The sequence below is a fragment of the Pleurodeles waltl genome, chromosome 5 (assembly GCF_031143425.1).
Source record: "Pleurodeles waltl isolate 20211129_DDA chromosome 5, aPleWal1.hap1.20221129, whole genome shotgun sequence".
NCBI lineage: Eukaryota > Metazoa > Chordata > Amphibia > Caudata > Salamandridae > Pleurodeles > Pleurodeles waltl.
In genome coordinates, this window is record NC_090444.1 from 1,211,512,569 (window position 1) to 1,211,531,749 (window position 19,181).

Below are 19,181 nucleotides of genomic sequence, written 5' to 3' on the forward strand. Positions count from 1 at the left end.
TGCAAGAATGTAGAAAGAAACAACATTATCTTGAGAAGATTGTGCCATCTTGGGTATTTTTGATAGGTAATTAAATTAGATAAACAATCTCTATGCAGCTAGTCTACATCTACAACACCGATCCAGCCAGGTCACGTAATCAGCTCAAGGACTTAAAGTGCAAAAATAATGATTAGATGCATGTGTTGCGAAATAGCAAGCACTTTAGGCTGCACTCAGAGGAAGAAGCTTAGAAGTCTGATAAGATTTATGGGAAATGATGTGCACATTGAAAAAGAGATTCTGAATATGCTGGATGCGTAGTCTTCTGGTGTTTATCCTTAGGTTTAGCTCACTGTATTAATAGTGCATCTCATTTCCTAGAACAGATCTATCACTCACCAATGGATCTGCATCAGCACTACCCTCTAAATGGTGCTATTACTCTACTAGGATAAGAATGACAACTTTCTGAGCTGAGCAGGAGCTGAAAATGTAGCTAAGAATGGTCGAACCCTTAGCCATGGCTTTAGACCATCCATGTGTACATAACTTATGAATGTTTTTCATCTGGAGACCTATACGGATGTAATTTACCGTGTTTAGTAACAGCTTGGTATGCATGCACATTACAACTCTTTCATTATTATGTGTCAAGGTGAGCATACCCAGTAAAAGGGAAATAATGTTCGAATACCACTCGTTGTTTGTTCTCTCATTGTCAGATAGAGTTGCGCATTACCGCTTTTTCCTTTAAATTTCTTTTCTCCTGTTTTACCTATTTATTGTAATGAAATCAATATAGTTTTAGAATATTACAATAAAACTGTAGGGTCTGATAACTACAGTTAAAAACCAATAAATTCTAATCAACAATTAACAAAATATTTCAAAATAAGTTTAGTAAATAGTCAGGTGGGGATATCCTCATATACAGTTTAAATATCTAAATTATGAAAAAAGTGACATAAGATATTTAACCTGATCTTTCAGCCTTTCCTGAATATAAATAGCAATCTAATATAATAACACATTTTGGCAAGATGAGCTAAAGCATTTTGCATTTGCAAACTTCACAATTTGCCAAATCACAGGGTGTGTGACCAAACAATGACAATTTTCTGTGTATGAAATCCCTTTTGCAATTTGGAAAAGTCTTTCTGAATCACAAACGAATTTGTGACTCATTCCAAATCTCAATTAGGAGAGGCATGAAAGGGGTGATCCCTTCTTATTGAGAATCGCAATGTGATGTATCAATGGTTTGTGACAGCAATTGAGGTTTCAATCCATTGAAAAGTAGCTGGCTTGTCAAAACAGGTGATAACTAATTTGCAAAAGGGAAACTGAGGGGATCACACCAGGCAGCCACAGGGAGTAAACAGTGATCTAGGGGAAGATTGCCTGCTGCCCTTATCCCTTGGACCGAAGTCTTTCCAAACAAGAAACACGTTTTTTCAAAGCATCACCAACCAGTTCGTTTAAGGAACAGGGGATCCATTTTGAAAAATAAATACTTTTTTGGAAGGTGAATAAGGGATGGATGTCTGCTGTCCCTTGCAAGACTATCCCTTGCAGGCCACCTTCCTTGTGTTCGACACAAATAACAACTTGCCTAATTAATTTATATTAGGTAGGTCTTTCTGTGACATGCTGCAAACGGGAATTTTGCAATGTGAACTGTTAGTATGTGAGCTACATAGCAAAATTACATGCCGGCCACACAAAGTCGGTGCACAATTTCCATCCACTATTTGCAATAGTTTTTGTAGTACATGGAATCTTAACTTCATTAAATAAAGAGTGTGAATATGACTCTGACAGGAGAATGTCATTATAATGCAGAATTCTGCATCATGTACTGCAGGCTTTTCAAAGCATAGTCCCAGGCGGTTTGGACCTTGATTTGCCAAACCACAACATTTGCACCAGTTCAGGGTTCCAAGACGTGCACAGATTACCGCACCACTGTTTTTTCTATATACAATTTTCAACTGATAAACCTGGCAACATTTGGACAATAGTAAAGGTCACACTCCAGATTTTTACACCTCGGAACTGGGAAAAACATACGGTAGCACCAAGTGGTGACTGAACAATTTCCAGAGTGGGGGTTCTGCCATCAACATCACATTACTAAATTAATCGGGAATGTGAAAAATGTAAGAGCTGCTTTCAGCATCAGATGGCAAAAATGGCACTCTGACTGACTGATTATTTTCAAACTAAACAACGTATACATATCCCTCTCTAATCCTTCCTCCTTTCATTCATTATTTAGGAGGAATTCGGTCCTGCTGACGTAACTTCCACACCACCGAAAGGATGGCAGAGGAGACAAGCACTGGCAAAGTCAATAGGTTCAATAGATCTCGCCTACACAAGAGCTACTGGCTATGGCAATTGTGTTGAGGTGGGGTGAGGTGGATTGGGGTGAGGTGGATTGGAGTTAAGTGGATTGAAATGGGGTGGGATAGACTGGATTGGGATGTGGTGGGCTGCAGAGGAACGGATTGGATTGCAGTGGGGAGGATTGTGTGGACTGGATTGGGGTGTGTTGGATTTAACCAGGGTGGATTGGACCAGGGTGGATTGGACTTGAGGAAGGGTGGATTGGACTGGGGTGGCGTGGATTAGATTGTGGGGTGTGGTAGACTGGATTGGAGGATGGGGAGGAGTAGACTGGATTTGGGTAGGGTGGGCTGGATGGATTGAAGTGGGGTGGACTTAACTGGGATAGGATGGGGTGGATTGGAGTAAAGTGGGGTGGATTGGAGTGAGTGGGGTGGACTGGAGTGGGGAGGGCTGGAGTGAGGTGTGTTGGACTGGGGTAGATTGGAGTGGGGTGGATTGCATTGAGGTAGGGTGGACTGGAGTGGGTGGATGCATTGGATTATAGTGATGTGGGGTAGATTGGGATGGGGTAGATTGGATTGGGATGGGGTGTGTGGGGTGGATTGGACTGGGGTGGTTTGGATGGATTGGAATGAAGTGTGTTTTATCTGAACTGGGAAGGGTTGCGTGGGCTGGATTGGACTGGGGTGGGGTGGACTGGAGTGGGGTGGGGTGCACTGGACTGAAACAGGGTGGGGTAGGTTGAAACAGGGTGGGTGGATTGGGCTGGGTGGAGTGGTGCACTGGATCGGCGTGGGGTGGTATGGACTGGAGGGACATGGGGTGGACTGGAGTGGCGTGAACTGGAGTGGGGTGGATCGGACTGGAGTGGGGTGGATCGGAGTGGAGTGATGTAGATTGGTTAAAGTGGGGTGGATTAGGGTAGCGTGGATTAGGGTCAGGTGGGTGGATTAGGGTAGGGAGAGGGTGGGGTGGATTGGGGTGGATCGACTGGGGTGGGATGGAGTGCAGTGGGTGGGGTGGATTGGATCAGATTAGGGTGGGTTGGATTGACTGAGTGGTGTGGATTTGTTAGGGTGGGTGGATTAGGGTGGTCTGGATTAGGCTCAGGTGGGGTGGATTAGGGTCTAGTGTGGTGGCTTGGAATGGGGTGGACTGGATTGGCATGGGTGGAGTGGAGTGGGTGAATTGGAGTGGATTAGAGAGGAGTGGATTGGGTTGGACTGGAGTAGACTGGATTGGAGTAAATTGGATTGGAGTGGGGTGGACTGGACTGGTGTAGGGTGAGGTGGATTGGTATGGGTGAATTAACTGGAGAGGGGTGGATTGGAGTGGGGTAAATTACGGTGGCTTGGAGTGGGGTGGATTGGACTGGAGTAGGGTTTGTTCATGTGGACTGGATTGGGGTGGATTAAAGTGGATTGTATTGGAGTAGGATGGATTGGAGTGGGAGAAACTGGGCTGGATTGGGGTGGAATGGATTGGTGTGGGGTGGTCTGGATTTTAGTGGGGTGGATAGCGGTGGATTGGAGTGGGATGAATTGGGATGGAGTGGGGTGGGATGGAGTGGGGCAGACTGGAGCGGGGCAGACTGGAGCGGGGTAGATTGTTTTGGATTGGGGTGGGGTGGGGTAGATTGGAGTAGGGCGGATTGGGGTGGGGTGTATTGGATTGGTGTGAGATGGATGGGAGTGGAGTGGACTGGACTGGATGGGTGTGGAGTGGACTGGATTGGAGTGGGGTGTATTATGGAGTGGGGCAGATTGTTTTGGACTGTAGTGGGGCACATTTGTTTGGAGTGGTGTAGCTTGTTTTGAATTGGAGTGAATTGGAGTGGGACAGACTAGATTGTGGTGAGTTGGGAGGATTGGAGTGGGGTGGGTTGGAGTGGATTGGGGAGGGGTGGGATGGATTGGAATGGGGAACCACGCAAGCCAACTAATGGTAAGCGACAGGCGGGCTTCCAAGTCCTTTACTGTACACAACAGAGTCTCGCAAGGGAGTTGCATGCATTAGCACATGCGCTTGCAGGATCGATCCTAAAAAAAGGAAAGGCAAGAAGCCTACAGGAAGAGTGGGGGCACAATGGGAAAAGCAAAGCAACCAGAAATACCTTGACCACCTTTTGCCAGGCAGTTGACCAATCAGAACTCCTAAACAGCACCAGCTTTGAAACCAAAAACAACCACAAAAGGCATCATATCGTGTGATCTAAACAAGTATGGTTTCAGGGGAAACTATGTACTTACAATTTTCTAGTATGAAAGAAAATATTTGATACATTTTGGACCTATATTTCAGTCATTGGCGGCTCCTCCACAGTGGCAGAGGAGCGTTGCCCCCCACCACACCCCCCTGCAAGCAGCACCCACTGCAATATTTTAGCAACAAAACAATAATAAACTGTTTTTATTATTGTTTCGTTGTTAAAGTGGCAGGGCAATAGGGGATAACAGGGATGAGGGGGAGTGCAGTGTTCACTCCCCTCAGTGCGCATGTGTGTTTGGCCAGCAATCTCGGGCCGTCCAAACACACATGCGCACAGTGCTCTCTCCAACCCGGGAGACGACGCAGGCTCCCAGTCTTCCTACGAGAGCCCTGGCTGGGCGCTCCGGCCAATCCTAACACTGCTTTCATGCATGGCTAGGATAGGCCGCAGGGCAGACTTTGAGCCTGTGCCTGCCTGCAGTGACCAGGAAAGAGGGGCGGCACGGTGACACAGCAGGTACGTTTTTGTTGTTTTTTTTGTGGTAAAATTAAATGTTTTTGCTCTCTGCCACGTGCTGCCACTCCCGTTTATCGCGCAGCGAACCACAACTGATTTCAGTTCCAAATTGTGTATCACAGAAATTTCCAGGACCACCCGGGTTTATAGTGGGGTTTGACTCCTAGTGCCAATATTCAAGGCTCCTTCGTAGTTTCGAAGGAATACTATATTAAGTACCATTGGATTTCTGAATTTTATGATTTTAACATTTCCCTCTGTATTTATTCATTTTTAATTTTTGTTCATTGTATAGCTCATGATCCACATTTAGTTTGTGCTCAGTAAAATACTGAATTGCAACATCGATTTCCACTTAATTATTATATGTGCATTCACAAATGCATGCTAGACATGGGTTAGCTACGTTTAATAAAAAAATACATTAATTTGAAAATATGAGCATTAAACTAAAAACAAAAAAAATTAACCTTTGCAGGTATTAAAGGACGTATTAATAGGTTTTGACTACCTGTGCTGTGAGTCTGCATAGGAATTAGCCTGGCACTGGTGAATAAAGGCACGTAAAATCACTCAAAAACACCTACTGTTTATATGATTACGTTTTTAAAAACAAATGGACAGGAAAACACAATGTTTTCTGTCTGTAGTCATAAGCAAAAATCAGTAGGCAGAATATATGAACGTTAATTGTGATTAAGGGTCCCAGTTTTCCGTTTTTACTGATTTTTACAGATAAATACAGACATAAAACAGTGTTTCCTGTCTGTATTTATTCTTAAAAGCTGAAAAATACAGAAAATGGTGCTTATTGTGAGCGATTTTCCATGCTGTTCTTTATTAATTCCAGGCCAACAGCTGAGCAGCTAAACAACATGCGGAGTTAAAAAATAGAATGAGATTTCCTTAAATACAAATATATGTTAACTACGGGTGAAGTGTTTTGTTAAAGCTGCCCGCTTAATTTGCTGAAACACAATAAGGATCAAATTATGAGAGCATGTTTATCAGTTAAATAAATGTGAAATTATAAAATTTTGTAACTCCGTTATTTCTCAAAATACAACCGAAATATGGACAAATATAAATATAAAAACAGGATCCCTAATTATGATCCTTCACATATCTTTTGCAAATCGAGACACGTGTGGTTCTTTACCAAACACGGAAACATTCACTCTTTTTTCGTCGGTGTACGGCCACTTGTACTATGTATAGGTCATACGAAAGCATTCTGTAGCAATTCCAAACAGAAAACATGTAAAAAAATAAATAAAAAAAAAGTATATACTGTCATTCAGGACATTGACAAACAACTCCCTTCTCTTTGAGCCGATGTGAGACGGTGTACCTAGTCGGCATACAGGAAATGGAGAAACATTAGGGAATGTAAAGGCGACGTATTTAAGAGATTTGTTTTCTCGCGTTAAATTTGTAATCAATGGTGTGTGAGCGCATAGAAGGATAAAATACAAATGTTTATTTTTTTAATCCTCAGCTGCCATCTAGTGGCAAACGTAAGCATTGCTCGGTACTGCAGAGAGCTACTCGAATTTACTGTACTGACTGTGCCGCCTTGTGTAAAACAGTGAGATCATGTTAGGAGACTAACAGGAAAACTCAAGATAGAAGATAACAATATATAAGAACTGTTTTTATATATAAGAACTGCCGTGGTGAGATGTTAAGAGGAAGTGATTCATTAGAAAGAGAAGAGAGAGGTTATAGAGCTTCTGCAGGGGCGTATCTTAGTGAGTTTCAGGGGTGTGAATCTAAACCTTTTTTAACAACCCTACTGCGAACGGAATTTAAAGATAGAGTGACAAGTAGTATGCCTATGGAGTATGTCAGTTCTAGGTTGCGGGCTCCAATCACAATAAGAGAAGGGGTGTGTATCTGCTCAGTGGTCTGCGTACAACCTGCTAGGCATAGGTGCCACTGTGAGTAAAATAGCTTGTGCGTTAATTCATCTGCTGCGCAGATGTGTTTGTATGCATGAATCTTTCTCTCCTCCAGTTTCATTTCATGTGAAATTATGTATTTGATTTCATGTAAAGCGCAAAGAAAAACAAAGCTGTGTAACACGGGGCCATGCTATTTTCACCCATCCCGCTGACATCACACTTTCCCATAACCTGAAGTATATGTAGGCATTGTGGGGCCACTTCCCAAAGAAAACAGTAAATCTGCGCCATTAAAAGTACTCCTACATACAGACGCAGATATACTTCTTTCTACAGTTTACATACATTCCCTGTAGGATGCATGAAAAGCTGAACCAGTTGAAGGTTTCCAATCGTACTAGAGTAGAGTGACCAGATTTTGAGGAGCAAAAACCAGGACAGGTCAGACATAAAGAAAGACTTTTATATCTGGCATGTCCCGTAAGAGTAAACATATAAAATTAGCTATGGCTTGACCTCCCACCCTGCACCCCAACCCCACCAACCTATCTCTGATCCCCACTGCGTCTCTCTGCTGGGAGCGGACAGGGGACTGTGTTACCTGTTAGTAACAGAAAAATTACTTGAATTACTTCATACTTTATCTGCGTCTGTAAAAGGAGAGCGTACCTTAAACTTGTGCTTCCCTAGATAATCTGACCCTTGTCCCAAAAACTGGGACATTTGTTTAAAATTAAGAGGAGCGTCGGGACACTCCTCTAAAAACCGGGACTGTCCGGGGAAATCCGGGACGTCTGGTCACACTAGGGAATCTCGTCTAACAGCTCCCCTGAACTCCTATTCCCCTGGGCAGACTTCTACCTGGCACAGAATTACACATAGGGAATGGAGCCTGCTGAATAAATGCACACTTAAAAAAAGACCAATCGTTACTGGAAAAACCCCTTCCCTATAACCCCCATCTGCAAAAAAAAAAAAAAAAAAAACGTATGGAGGGACATCAGTTCAATCCGCCATCATGGGAACGGGAACTACTCCAGCCCCTCACTTGAGTAAATTTCCGACAATTTTCAGGGATGCAAAGGGTTGGAAAGGAATTTGGGAATGCCACAAACATATCAGTTTGAGAGGATTCCCAATCTTACATGAACTTCTCACCCCGTTTATGGAATTTAACTCTAAGCATTTCTCCACAATCCCAGTGGAGAAATATGAAGTATTCACTCCTGCCAGGAATCATTTGATGAATTACTGGCAGGCATAAATGGAGGTATTTTGTACTATAGAGATGTTTATGGCAGAAAATACCTTTTAGAATTTGGCACTGCATGTCTGTGAACCTAGAGCCATGTCGCCTGAGCAAAACAAAGAGTGGAAGCAAATTTATTTGTATAAAATGAAATGCATAAATGTGTAAAATGTCTACATATTCGTTGTTTATAGAGCCATCGGGGATTACTAGCTGTAAATTACATAATTTGTTTTCCTTACGGAGTTGTTTCTGGGAAGGGTCGAGGATTTTACAGAGGGACATATTTGCAGTAAAGGGGGCAATTTCAAAGAATTCTGAAACAGAGTACCACATTCCAAATCAAGTGCCCTGTATCTGACTATAAACCTGAGAATGTATTTATTAGGGGGAATGGCACCCACCCTTAAAATACTTATGTGAGTTTCTGGGTAACCAAAAACAAAAGTAAGGCAACAAAAATGAGAGAACTTAAAACCGTGCAAATTAGAAGCTTTGCACTTCAAACCACATTTTACTCTGTGGTTCTCTTGATAGAATGGATGTTAGGTCAATCCCGGAGCAAACTCAAGAAGGCCCAGGGAGCTCTGTTAACACACTCAGACTCTGGATTATGTTCTCATGTTCAGGATTTAAGACACAGAGAGAGAGCAGTGTAGAGGTGTGCTACTACTGACTGAGAATGTAATGGAGAGTGTTATCACACATGCATCTACACACACATTTAAAAAATCAATGTCATCCCGCGTACAACTGCAGTTCCTGTGGAAGGATTTCCATTTCCTTTCTTCTTTGTTACGCTATTTCAGAGTCTATTTCCATCCCTGATGCTAATGAATGAATTTTTTTGAACGGTGTGTAAATCTCCAAGCTTTGAAAGGAGAGTTGCAGCTAAAGCTATGGTGGTAAACCAATCCAGGTTCTGTCTCAAAAGCAACAACTGCTGAGCAATCTCAAGACGTCAAGACTAGTCTCACAATATCTTCCCCATGGCTATCACCTGAGCAACCTAAAAGTCCCCAAGCTGGCTTTCTTGTTCCAATATTAACCGTGATTTGAAAGACAGCTTCCAAATCTGGTGGAGCAATGTAATTAACATCTGAACATGTGTCTGTGTTCCTACCTTATTGTAAACGTTTAGCAGATTTTCGCATTAGAAAATCTACACATGCATATGTGCATGCATCAAAATGCTGATCACAAATATTTTCTAGGAATACAATTTATTGGCCTACTTCTGTAAATTCTTCGAAACATGCACTAATGCAAGGACATATACCAGGGGTACATTCTTGTGACTTTCTTTAGGAACTGGGCCCCTAATTAAATCTGGAGTTAACCAAGACCTTTACTTTGTACTAACATTACATCTCTGTCAACAGGCTTCAACCGGAGTGACCGCATCCTACTCTTTCAGGAGAATATTGGCACACCAAGTTCAGAGACTACTGTGGCGATTTGCGCTTTTTGAGACTAAAACATATTTTTGAGAATGTAATAATGGTGAGGGCCTGGCTTTTCCCACAACAAAGTTTGACAATAAACAAAACAAAACATGATACGCATTAAAACCAAAAGGCCGACTACCAATGTCACCAATTTTCATGTTTCCCATAATCTTGTTGGAATTGGTTACACTGATTTTTTATTAAGAATATTTTTGGAATGTATCCACGCATTTTACTAAATGATGCTTCAAAGACATGGTACTTAACAGTTCATAGTAGTTTAGCAAAACTTTTTTTTTTCTAGGTACATTTTTTTGTGAACATTTTATTTTGAAAGTAAAGAATCATCAATCTTGCTTTCAAGCTCCCGCTAATGTTTGCCGCTAAACAGAGAGCGTTCTGGGAACATTATGTTGTTAAACTCTTTTTTTTTTTTTTTAATACTGGGACCAGTCTATAACAAGCTGCAACTTTTATTGCATTTAAACACTGGAATGAGCTGCATCAGCTCCTAAATATTAAAAGCAAACATTACTAAATGTATACTAAAGAAAACATTATATTTCTCTTTCTGAAGGACTACTGGATACGTGATTGTCGTGTTTATTGATTACCTCAGCGTTCATGTTGTCCGCAAAACTATCCAGAAACTGGCTTTCGATGGGGTTCTGTTGCGTGAGGAGCGTCAGATAATGGCTGAGTTTATCATGAGTTGTAATAATCGTGCCTTGACCAAACTTGTCAAACTGCGGCCGTCCGGCTCGACCAAATATCTGCATGACGTCTAAAATGCCAAGATCAACAAAGGATCCTCTTTTTGCATCATATATTTGGGTTCCCTGTTGGGGAAAGAACATTACAGATTAATATGGTAGCACAAGACTGCAGCCTTAAAGAGTGGGACATAAACACTGGACAGAGTTTGCATTTCATAAAAACGTTCAATTTTCCAAAGATCTTTCTGCAATATAGTTTTACCTGAATACTGCAAAACAAATTCAACTACAAGGAAATGTATTCGAAATAATTAACAATTTGCACATTCAGAATAACGAAGCACAACAAACATATCTCAAAACTAAACAAAAATGCTAACTTAACAGAAAGGAGCCCACTACAAACTAACTAAGCAGAGGTGAACACATTAAAATACATGCACGGTACAGTATAGCCACTTTTGCTGAAAGTCATCATGCTAAAATAACGAGGATAATAATAATTCTATACAAGCTTTTATCACGTCCTGAGTTAAAGTACACAGGTCTCCCCATAGGCATTGGAACTACTGAAGATCCGTCTGCAGCTTCGCACATTAATGCGGAAATTCCGGGGGTAAGCCTGTGGACTAGGGTTACTTTAGGGTTACTCCCCTAGAGTCGAGATCTTCATTCAGCAATCCCCTCATTCTATGGCAGGTTTATGCTAGTTTAAACGTGGCTTCCAGCCAAATGTCAAGATACTCCCTACGGACCTGGGCTCCGGCGGGACTTGTGCAGTGGTGCTAGGGTGACCAGATTTGGAGGAGCAAAAACCGGGACAGGTCAGACATAAAAGAAGGACTACATTTTACTCTCACTTTTATATATAGCCTGTCCCGCTTTTTTGAGCAGCTTTGTGAATGTGTGTGTATGTGTGTATACATACATACACACACACACATATTTACAAGACTACATATATAAAATTAGCTATGGCTTGACCTCCCAAACTGCACCCTCAACCCGCCCCACCCACCTCTCTCTGCTCCCCACTCGCCTGTCTGCTGGGACCAGACAGGGGATTGTGTTGTCAAAGTAACAGATAAAATACGTTAAGTATCTCATACTTTGTAGGCGTCTGCTAAAGGAGAGCATACCTTTAACTTATGCTTCCCTACATGATCTGACCTTTGTCCCAAAAACCGGGACATTTATTTAAAATTAAGAGAAGCATCGGGACACCGGGACAGTCCTCTAAAAACCGTGACTGTCCGGGGAAATCTGGGACGTCTGGGAAGTGGTGCGCTTGGTGGCATGACTGTCCCGACCCCTCCCGCTCATACAGAATTCCGACCAATCCTACTGAGCCAAGCGGTGCGTGATCTCCGATGCTCTCCATCGCTGGATCCTGAAGGATTCTGTCTACCTGGAGTCTACAACACCAGGGGGTACCCTGACAGAGGCATCCATCCACTATGGCCGCAGCGCTGTTTGCATGGGCACCTCTCGCACCACATTAGAAGTGTGGCAGCCATCTTGAAGTACGGCAGGTAACAAAAAAATGCTTGGGGGCCATCTCAAAGGTGCTTCACTATAAAAGGAGATTAACCCTTTTACACTGAACTTGTCGACTGTGAAAACCTCTGGTTCAGACCTAGGGAGCTCTGCAATTCTTTGTTAGGTGACTCTTCTGAATATCATTCAGCATTTATTGTTTGCAACCTGATATTGTGAGACCACCTTTAGCTACTCAGACTAGCCCAACATCCTTGCTGGGTGACATCTCCCCCTGCATTTCCCCCTTTACTCCTAATTTCACTCCAATCCCAAGTCCTTATTTGTTTTTACCTTTGTAATATGCCATATAGTACAAGGCTGCAGCTACAACGCTTTGACGCAACTACTACTGAACTAAGTTTGATCAGCTGTTGGTGTTTTTCCCAGAGTTTGCTATTCACTGTGTCCTTCCTAACCCTCTGTGAGACACTTCCACCGTCTGTCCCCTCCCTTTCTGGGACTCTTGGGCTTCCACTTTGTCCTGAAATCTGAGTCCTACTTTGTGGGTCCTTGCCCTCTCATTCCATTTGCACATTTACAAGGATGTGTGCAGTGGGGGTTGGCCGTTTGCAGCAGGTTGCTCCCATGGGCTGAATACAACCTGCAAAAAAAACCTTTGCTCAGACAGGGATGTGCAGTATGAGTTGGCCCTCTACATCAGGCTAGATGGTGTGTCAGGCCCAGGCCAGGATGCACGGCAAATCCCTGTTGCAGATGTCAAAGACCACAGCACGATTCACTTCCAGCTCGCTCTCAGGCAAATCAGCTCTCTCTGGATCCATGTGACAGAGAGTCCTCCTGGTACCTCACCATCAGACTTTGACGGGAACTGCTACAAGCTGCTGTAACTTTTGCCCGTTTGGGGCTGCAACTGTTGAGATCATTTTAGGACCGAACAGGGATTCATCTTTCTTTGCCCCAGTCAGGGGCTGCTTCGGCCATGATCATCATTCCTCCGATCAGGTCTGCAACTGTCATATGCCCCAGCAGGCATGCACCATCCTGATCAGTTGAGACCACCATGTCCTGGGAGAAAAGTATTCAACCTTGTTATTGTGCACTGACAAACAAATGGATCCCACTGCTCTTCCTGCTCTGGTTCTCACTCGCACATTCTATCGCTACACACTTGTCAGACGTGCAACATAAGCACACACACATAATTTCCAAACAGGACAGCACCACAAGGTTTTGGACATGCTCAACTGCAACAAAAATTCAAGTGGGCCTCACTAGCCAGTGACCCACACACACACACACACAAGGGTGTAGGGGCAGTATTGATCCTTCTAAAACATGATATGCTGCCACAAGCACTTAATGTGCTATAACAAGGGTATGGACAGGATTCCTCTGTCCATAACAAGGGTAGGCTTGGTGAGTGATTGGTCACAGACCAGCCCTATGACTCTAAGCCCATGCTTAGATTATAGTGATGCTAGAGACAAAACTGAAAGTGAAGATACCAGATATTCATGCAGTTGAGCAGTCAAGTCACGGGACCACACCAGTATACCATGGAGGGGACATTCCGACATCCAAATATTTGAACTCTGGGAAAGAAGAAACCCAGGCCACAATCACAGATCCCAAACCGGCATTTGCCAAACAGCGGCTCAACATGGAGTGGTCCACTAGTCAAGATTGCTGAATAGTACACGCTCCTCCCTTTGAGCGTTCATAAAACAGGATGGATTTATTCAGCCATGAAATGTAAATAACCTTACCTCTAGAACATTAGAAGTTGAGAAACTTTGATTAATAATTATGAAGTAAGACTTTTACGTTATATTTTTAAAAGGCCATTGTTATTATTTGGATGCAAACATTTTTTTTAGCTGTCACGTTAACCATTACTCTAATTATGTTGCTATCATTTAGCATTCTTTGTAGAAATACTGAATGGTAATATTCACTAAGCAGCAAGTGGAAACATAACCTTGGGCCAAGTGCTAAACCTATTTCTTCAGAATGCTTCTCATAAACCTTCCTGCAGCAAATATGTTAAAGTCTTTAAGCAGTGATATAAAAAAGGAAACACTTACCATTCCAATGTACAAATGTATCTGCCCCTTTCTATTCCTCAAAATTACCTATTTGGAAAAGACCTACATTTTTTTCCTGACCCTGCTCCCACGCAACATTTCGATCTGCAGCAGTATCTGTATCTGAATGGATGGTAATGATGTAGGGGCTAGCTTGGCCAACACAACACTAGTGGACGCAATAGCCCCTTACAATCAGAGACTTAGAAATTATGGCACCAACATACGCAAAATGTAATACTGGGATGTGTTTTACACACAGGACCAGGATGCTATCACCACAAGATTGTAATTGTGAGGAAGTCTCTCTGTTTTTGCGTGATCACCTCATTTTTTTCTGCACTGATTCTCCTGGTTATTGATTCTCTGCACTAGGACATTTCTAACAATTCTCTAGTGCATATGCTCCGACACCATAAAACCTGTTGAAATTAACCAATTCCTAATGAACAAGTTGCTTACCTTCTGTAACACATTATCTGGTAGAGACAATATCTAGCTGCAGATTCCTTACCTTTCAATTTCCCAGGTGGCAGACTGGATCTGGAAACTTGTGTGTGAAAAGTACCCCTGCGTGCCGTCGGGTGGCTTTGTTCGGTTCCACACGTCATCATCACAAGTGATGTTGCGGTCACCTATATAGGCACCACTCAGGCGTGTGGATGTCCATTAAGTTTCAAGACTTTCCATGCCAGGAGTGCAGAGGTGTGAAGTGAACTGATGAATGTGTGTCAAAACCAGGAACCTCAAAGGGGTATAACCCTAGCCTTAGAGATCTGTCCACATAGTAGGGAGGCATGAGTGGGTCTGTAAGGAACCTGCATCTAGATATTGTCTTTACCTAATAATGCATTACCGAAGTTAAGTAACTTGTTCATTTGATAGAGACTTCTAGCAGCAGATTCCTTACCTCTGAATAGATATTCAATCCCTACCATCCTGGCAGTGGTCTGCAGACGAATTTACTTGGACTAAGGAGTCCTGCAGGACCGAATGGGCAAAATGCCTGACTGTCCAGGCAGTAATGTTTGGCAAACGTGTGCAGAGACGCCACATTCCTGCCTGGCAGATGTCCATTACTAGAACTCCATGAGCTAAAACCATGGTCACAGCTTTTCCTCTGGTGGAATAGGTGCGTAAGCACTCAGGAGCTACGTTTTAGCCAGGGCATAGCAGATCTTGATACAGAGAACGACCCAACACAAACTGGTTAGTTTCTGTACTGCCCAACCTTTTTTAGCTCCTACATAGCCCACTAAGAGTTGGTTATCCACCCAAACTCTTGTACAGTCAAGTTAGAGCGCCAATGCTCTTTTTTCGGTCCAGAAAGATTCGCTCCTACTCTTTAGAGGGATGTGGAGGAGCATAATAGGTGAGCAGGGTAACAGATTGTCCCAAGTGGAATGGGGCCACCGCTTTCAGGAGGAAAGAGGCCCGGGTGCGAAGTACCACCTTATCCAGGAACACAGTACGATAGGGAGGCATGGATGATAAAGCCTGCAGCCCTCTGAACAGATGTTATAGCCACCAAGAAGGCTGTCTTGATGGTAAACAACAAAAAGGGACAATTTGGTAGTGGCCCGAAATGAGCACACATGAGGTAAGTTAAAACCAGGTTCAGGTCCCACTGAGGTATGATGAAGGGCTAGGGGGGAAACATATGTACAAGCCCTTTGAGAAGCCTATTTACAATAGGGGACTTAAATAAAGATCTTTGGTCTGGCAGCTTCAGGAATGTGGACAGAGCAAAGAGATAACTCTTAAGAGTGCCCAGAGCAGAACCCTGCTGGACAAGGATAAGGATGAAGAGAAGATTTTCAGAAACAGGGTCAACAGACTTTTCTGTACAGTATTTTACAAATTGTTGCCAACGGCAGGCTTCTACCGCGGAGGGCCGACTGGCTGCCAAGATAACTTTACAGACTTAGCAAGGAAGGTCAAAAAGTATTAACTGTCATTGCTCAGTCTCCTTGCAAGAGGCAGAGAGTTGACAGGTTTGGGTAGAAGACCTCCCCGTTTCTGCAGCAGAAGATCCTCCTGAAGGGGCAGCCTGATTGAAGGATCAATGCTCATTCTCAGAAGCTCAGGATACCAGACTCTCTCCGTGCCCAGTCTGGAGCCACAAGAATGACTTGGGGCCAGTCACTCTTGATCTTCTTGAGAACTCTGGACAGAAGTGATATTCGCAGAAAGGCGTACAGGAGGCCTGAACTCCACTCGAGACGAAAAGCATCTCCGAGCAACAGCCACCAAGGAAATTCAAACGTACAATACTGCTGACATTGCGTGTTCTCTTCGATGGTTAACAGATCGGATCAAGGCTCTCCCCACTGCTGAAAGAGTCTTTGTGCCACCTCTGAATGGAGGCGCCACTTGTGATCTGCTAGGCGTTGACGGTGAGTTTGGCTACCCTGGCATTCAGAGAACCTGCCAGGTGTTGAACCACCAGGGTTATGCCCTGCTGCTCCACCCATGTCGAGAGATGCAGGGCCTCTTAACAAAGGGTCCATGATCCCACCCCGCCCTGCTGGGTGCAGTACCACATGGCGGTGGTGTTATCTGTGAACACTTGCACTAACCTCCCCTTGACAGAGAGAATAAATGCTTTCAATGCTAGATTGCCTGAAGCTCCAGCAGGTTAATATCGAGTCTGGATTCTGCCGGGGACGAGAGTCGTCTGATGTTCACCTCTCTCAGGTGGCTGCCCCATCCCAGAAGTGATGTATCTGTCACTACTGTCAGGTCTGGTTGGGGAAGGAAGAGGAGTCTACCTTTGACCCAATCACAGTTCACAAGCCACCACTGCAGTTCTCTTGCAGTTCCCTCCGAGATACAGACCATGTTGGAGAGATTCCCCTGATGCTGTGCCCACTAGAAATTCAGGTCCCATTGCAGAGACCCCATACGCCACTAAGCATGATTTACCAGCAGGATGCAGGAGACTATGAGGCCCAGCAGCCTCTGAGTAATTCTCACCGAAATCCAGGATAGAGGCTGAAACATCAGTATCATAACCTGAACATCCTGGACCCGCTGCTCGGGAAGATAAGCCTGAAACTGCACTGTGTCCAGAACAACTCCAATGAAAAGGAGCATCTGAGAGGAAGTCAAGTGTAACTTAGGCACGTTTATAGTGAACCCAAGCAAATGCAGGAGGTCCGCTGTAGCTTGGAGGTGGGAAACGAGAGCCTGGTGCGATCCCACCTTCAACAGCCAGTAGTTAAGGTAGGGGAAGACTGAAACCACTAACCTCCATAGATGAGCTGCGACCACCACCATCCCCTTCATGAACACACATGGGGCGCTGGTAAGGCAAAAGGGGAGCACAGTGAACTTAAAGTTCAAATGTGGGCAGGCAGGATAGGGATGTGAAAATATGCATCCTGCAAGTCCAACGCTACCAGCCAGTCTCCTTGGTGTGGGGTAGACAAAACCTGAGCCAAAGTGAGCATCCTGAATTTCCCCTTTTTAAGGGAAGAGATTTAAGGTTCAGAGGTCTAGAATAGGGTGAAGACCCTTGTTCTCTTTGGGAATCAGAAAGTAGCTGGAATAACAATCACTTCCTACTTGTGATATCGGAACCCTTTCAATAGCTTTCCTGGCCAAGAGAGTTTAAACTTCCTCTCCGAGCAGAGACAGATGATCCTCCGATGGCCGTTCTTGAGTTGGTGGTATAGGAGGAAGGAAAGATTGGAAAAGGAGGGTGTAGCCCCTCTGAATGATCTGCAAAACCAATTTGTCTGATGTTATGGACTGCCAGTGGAAGAAGAGATGTTAAATTCTCCCTCTAACTGGGCAGTCATGGTCTTTCAGAAACAAACTAGGAGGGCTTAGAGACTGCAGCTGCCGGGGGGTTGGTGGCAGAGGACTTCTGGCTACCACACCCATGGGGTCGGAATGCACTGCGCCCACGTCCTCACACAGCTCGGGCTGCTTGCGTAGGACGGTGGCTGGCATAGGGTTCGAGTGATAACACGCCTCTTCCGCAGCCACGAAAGGGGCAAAAGACAGATTGGTGTGGGGGGGTGGGGGGGGGGGGGGGGGGGGGTGAGGTGTCACTGAGAGGCCCAAGAACTTGGTCGTAGCCAGCAAGTCTGTGAAGCACTCCAGCACAGAGTCTGCCTTTTTTTCTGAAGAGAAAAGTCCCATCGAAGGACATGTCCATGAAGTTGGCCTGGACATCACCCGAAAAGCCGGATGTTCTCAGCCAAGTGGGGTGCCGTATGGACACCATTAAGGAAACTGCTCTGCCCAGCGAGTCAGTAGTATCCAAACCACACCCACACTATTTCTCAAGGTAAACTTCTGACCAGGTTGAACCAGATTGAGTATTGACACGGGCTCCATCACAGTTGGCCTCAGATCATGCCCAGGTGCTAGTGTTTTGAAACTATTGATTCCTTCCACTTGTTGCCACTATTTTTATCGAAATCTTCAAAAATGTATCTCTCTTGTTTTTCTGAATAGATTTTTGTCACTTTGGTGCCATTTTGACCATTAAGTTATTCTTCTGCGATTTTTATTGTGTTGTTTTTGACTTTTTTAACTGTTTTGTTATTTCTAAATATTTACACATTCTCCGAGTTAAACCTGTTTGCTCTGTTCTACAGCTACAAAGCTGAGGTTTAAATTACGGAAACATTTAACTGGACCTAGCAAGATGTAGCATTTATTCCTTGTGGTGGACCGCAAGCCACCCCAACTAGTAAACCACTTTCTACCAGTAATTCTCTCTAAATGTCACAAATATATGGAGTGAACAAAGTGGGGAAAAAGCATAACTGTCCAAACTCCTTTTAGTAGCTAAGATATAGGTAGATTCTCTCATCACTTCACACCTATAATGCTGACACAGCTTCTAAGAGATTTGAGGGCATTCTCATTTTTTAGAGTGCTTCCTATAATGTGGATGGTAGAATACAATCAAATGGTGTTTGTAGACCAATGCACCATTGTGCTGGTGCGTCTGACATTCATTTGAATAAATCCCTTAACTTTGGCCTCAATCAAAATGTACTTTACTCTTCTGAAGCACAGCAGTCTTTTTTGATTTTGACTATCATGGCCATTACGGGTGAGGTTACTTTCATTCCTTGGTTTCTGCACTAGTCCTCATATACCAGGCCGACAGGAAATTTAAAAAAAATGGGTTGGTGAGCTACTGTGCAGTGGGGTTGCCAAAGGCAAGATTGTCTGTGCCTAAGCACGTGCCCATGCTGCC

The 19,181-nt window shown here is 43.9% G+C and overlaps 1 protein-coding gene across 1 annotated transcript in view; it reads right to left on the reverse strand.

Moving 5' to 3' along the window:
* ASCC3 (activating signal cointegrator 1 complex subunit 3) overlaps positions 1–19,181 on the reverse strand; it is a 1,806,704-nt gene that overhangs the window by 500,956 nt on the left and 1,286,567 nt on the right. Inside the window, exon 16 of the mRNA XM_069235471.1 lies at positions 10,275–10,499. Coding sequence (XP_069091572.1) covers positions 10,275–10,499 — 225 coding nt within the window. The remainder of the gene's footprint in view (positions 1–10,274; positions 10,500–19,181) is intronic.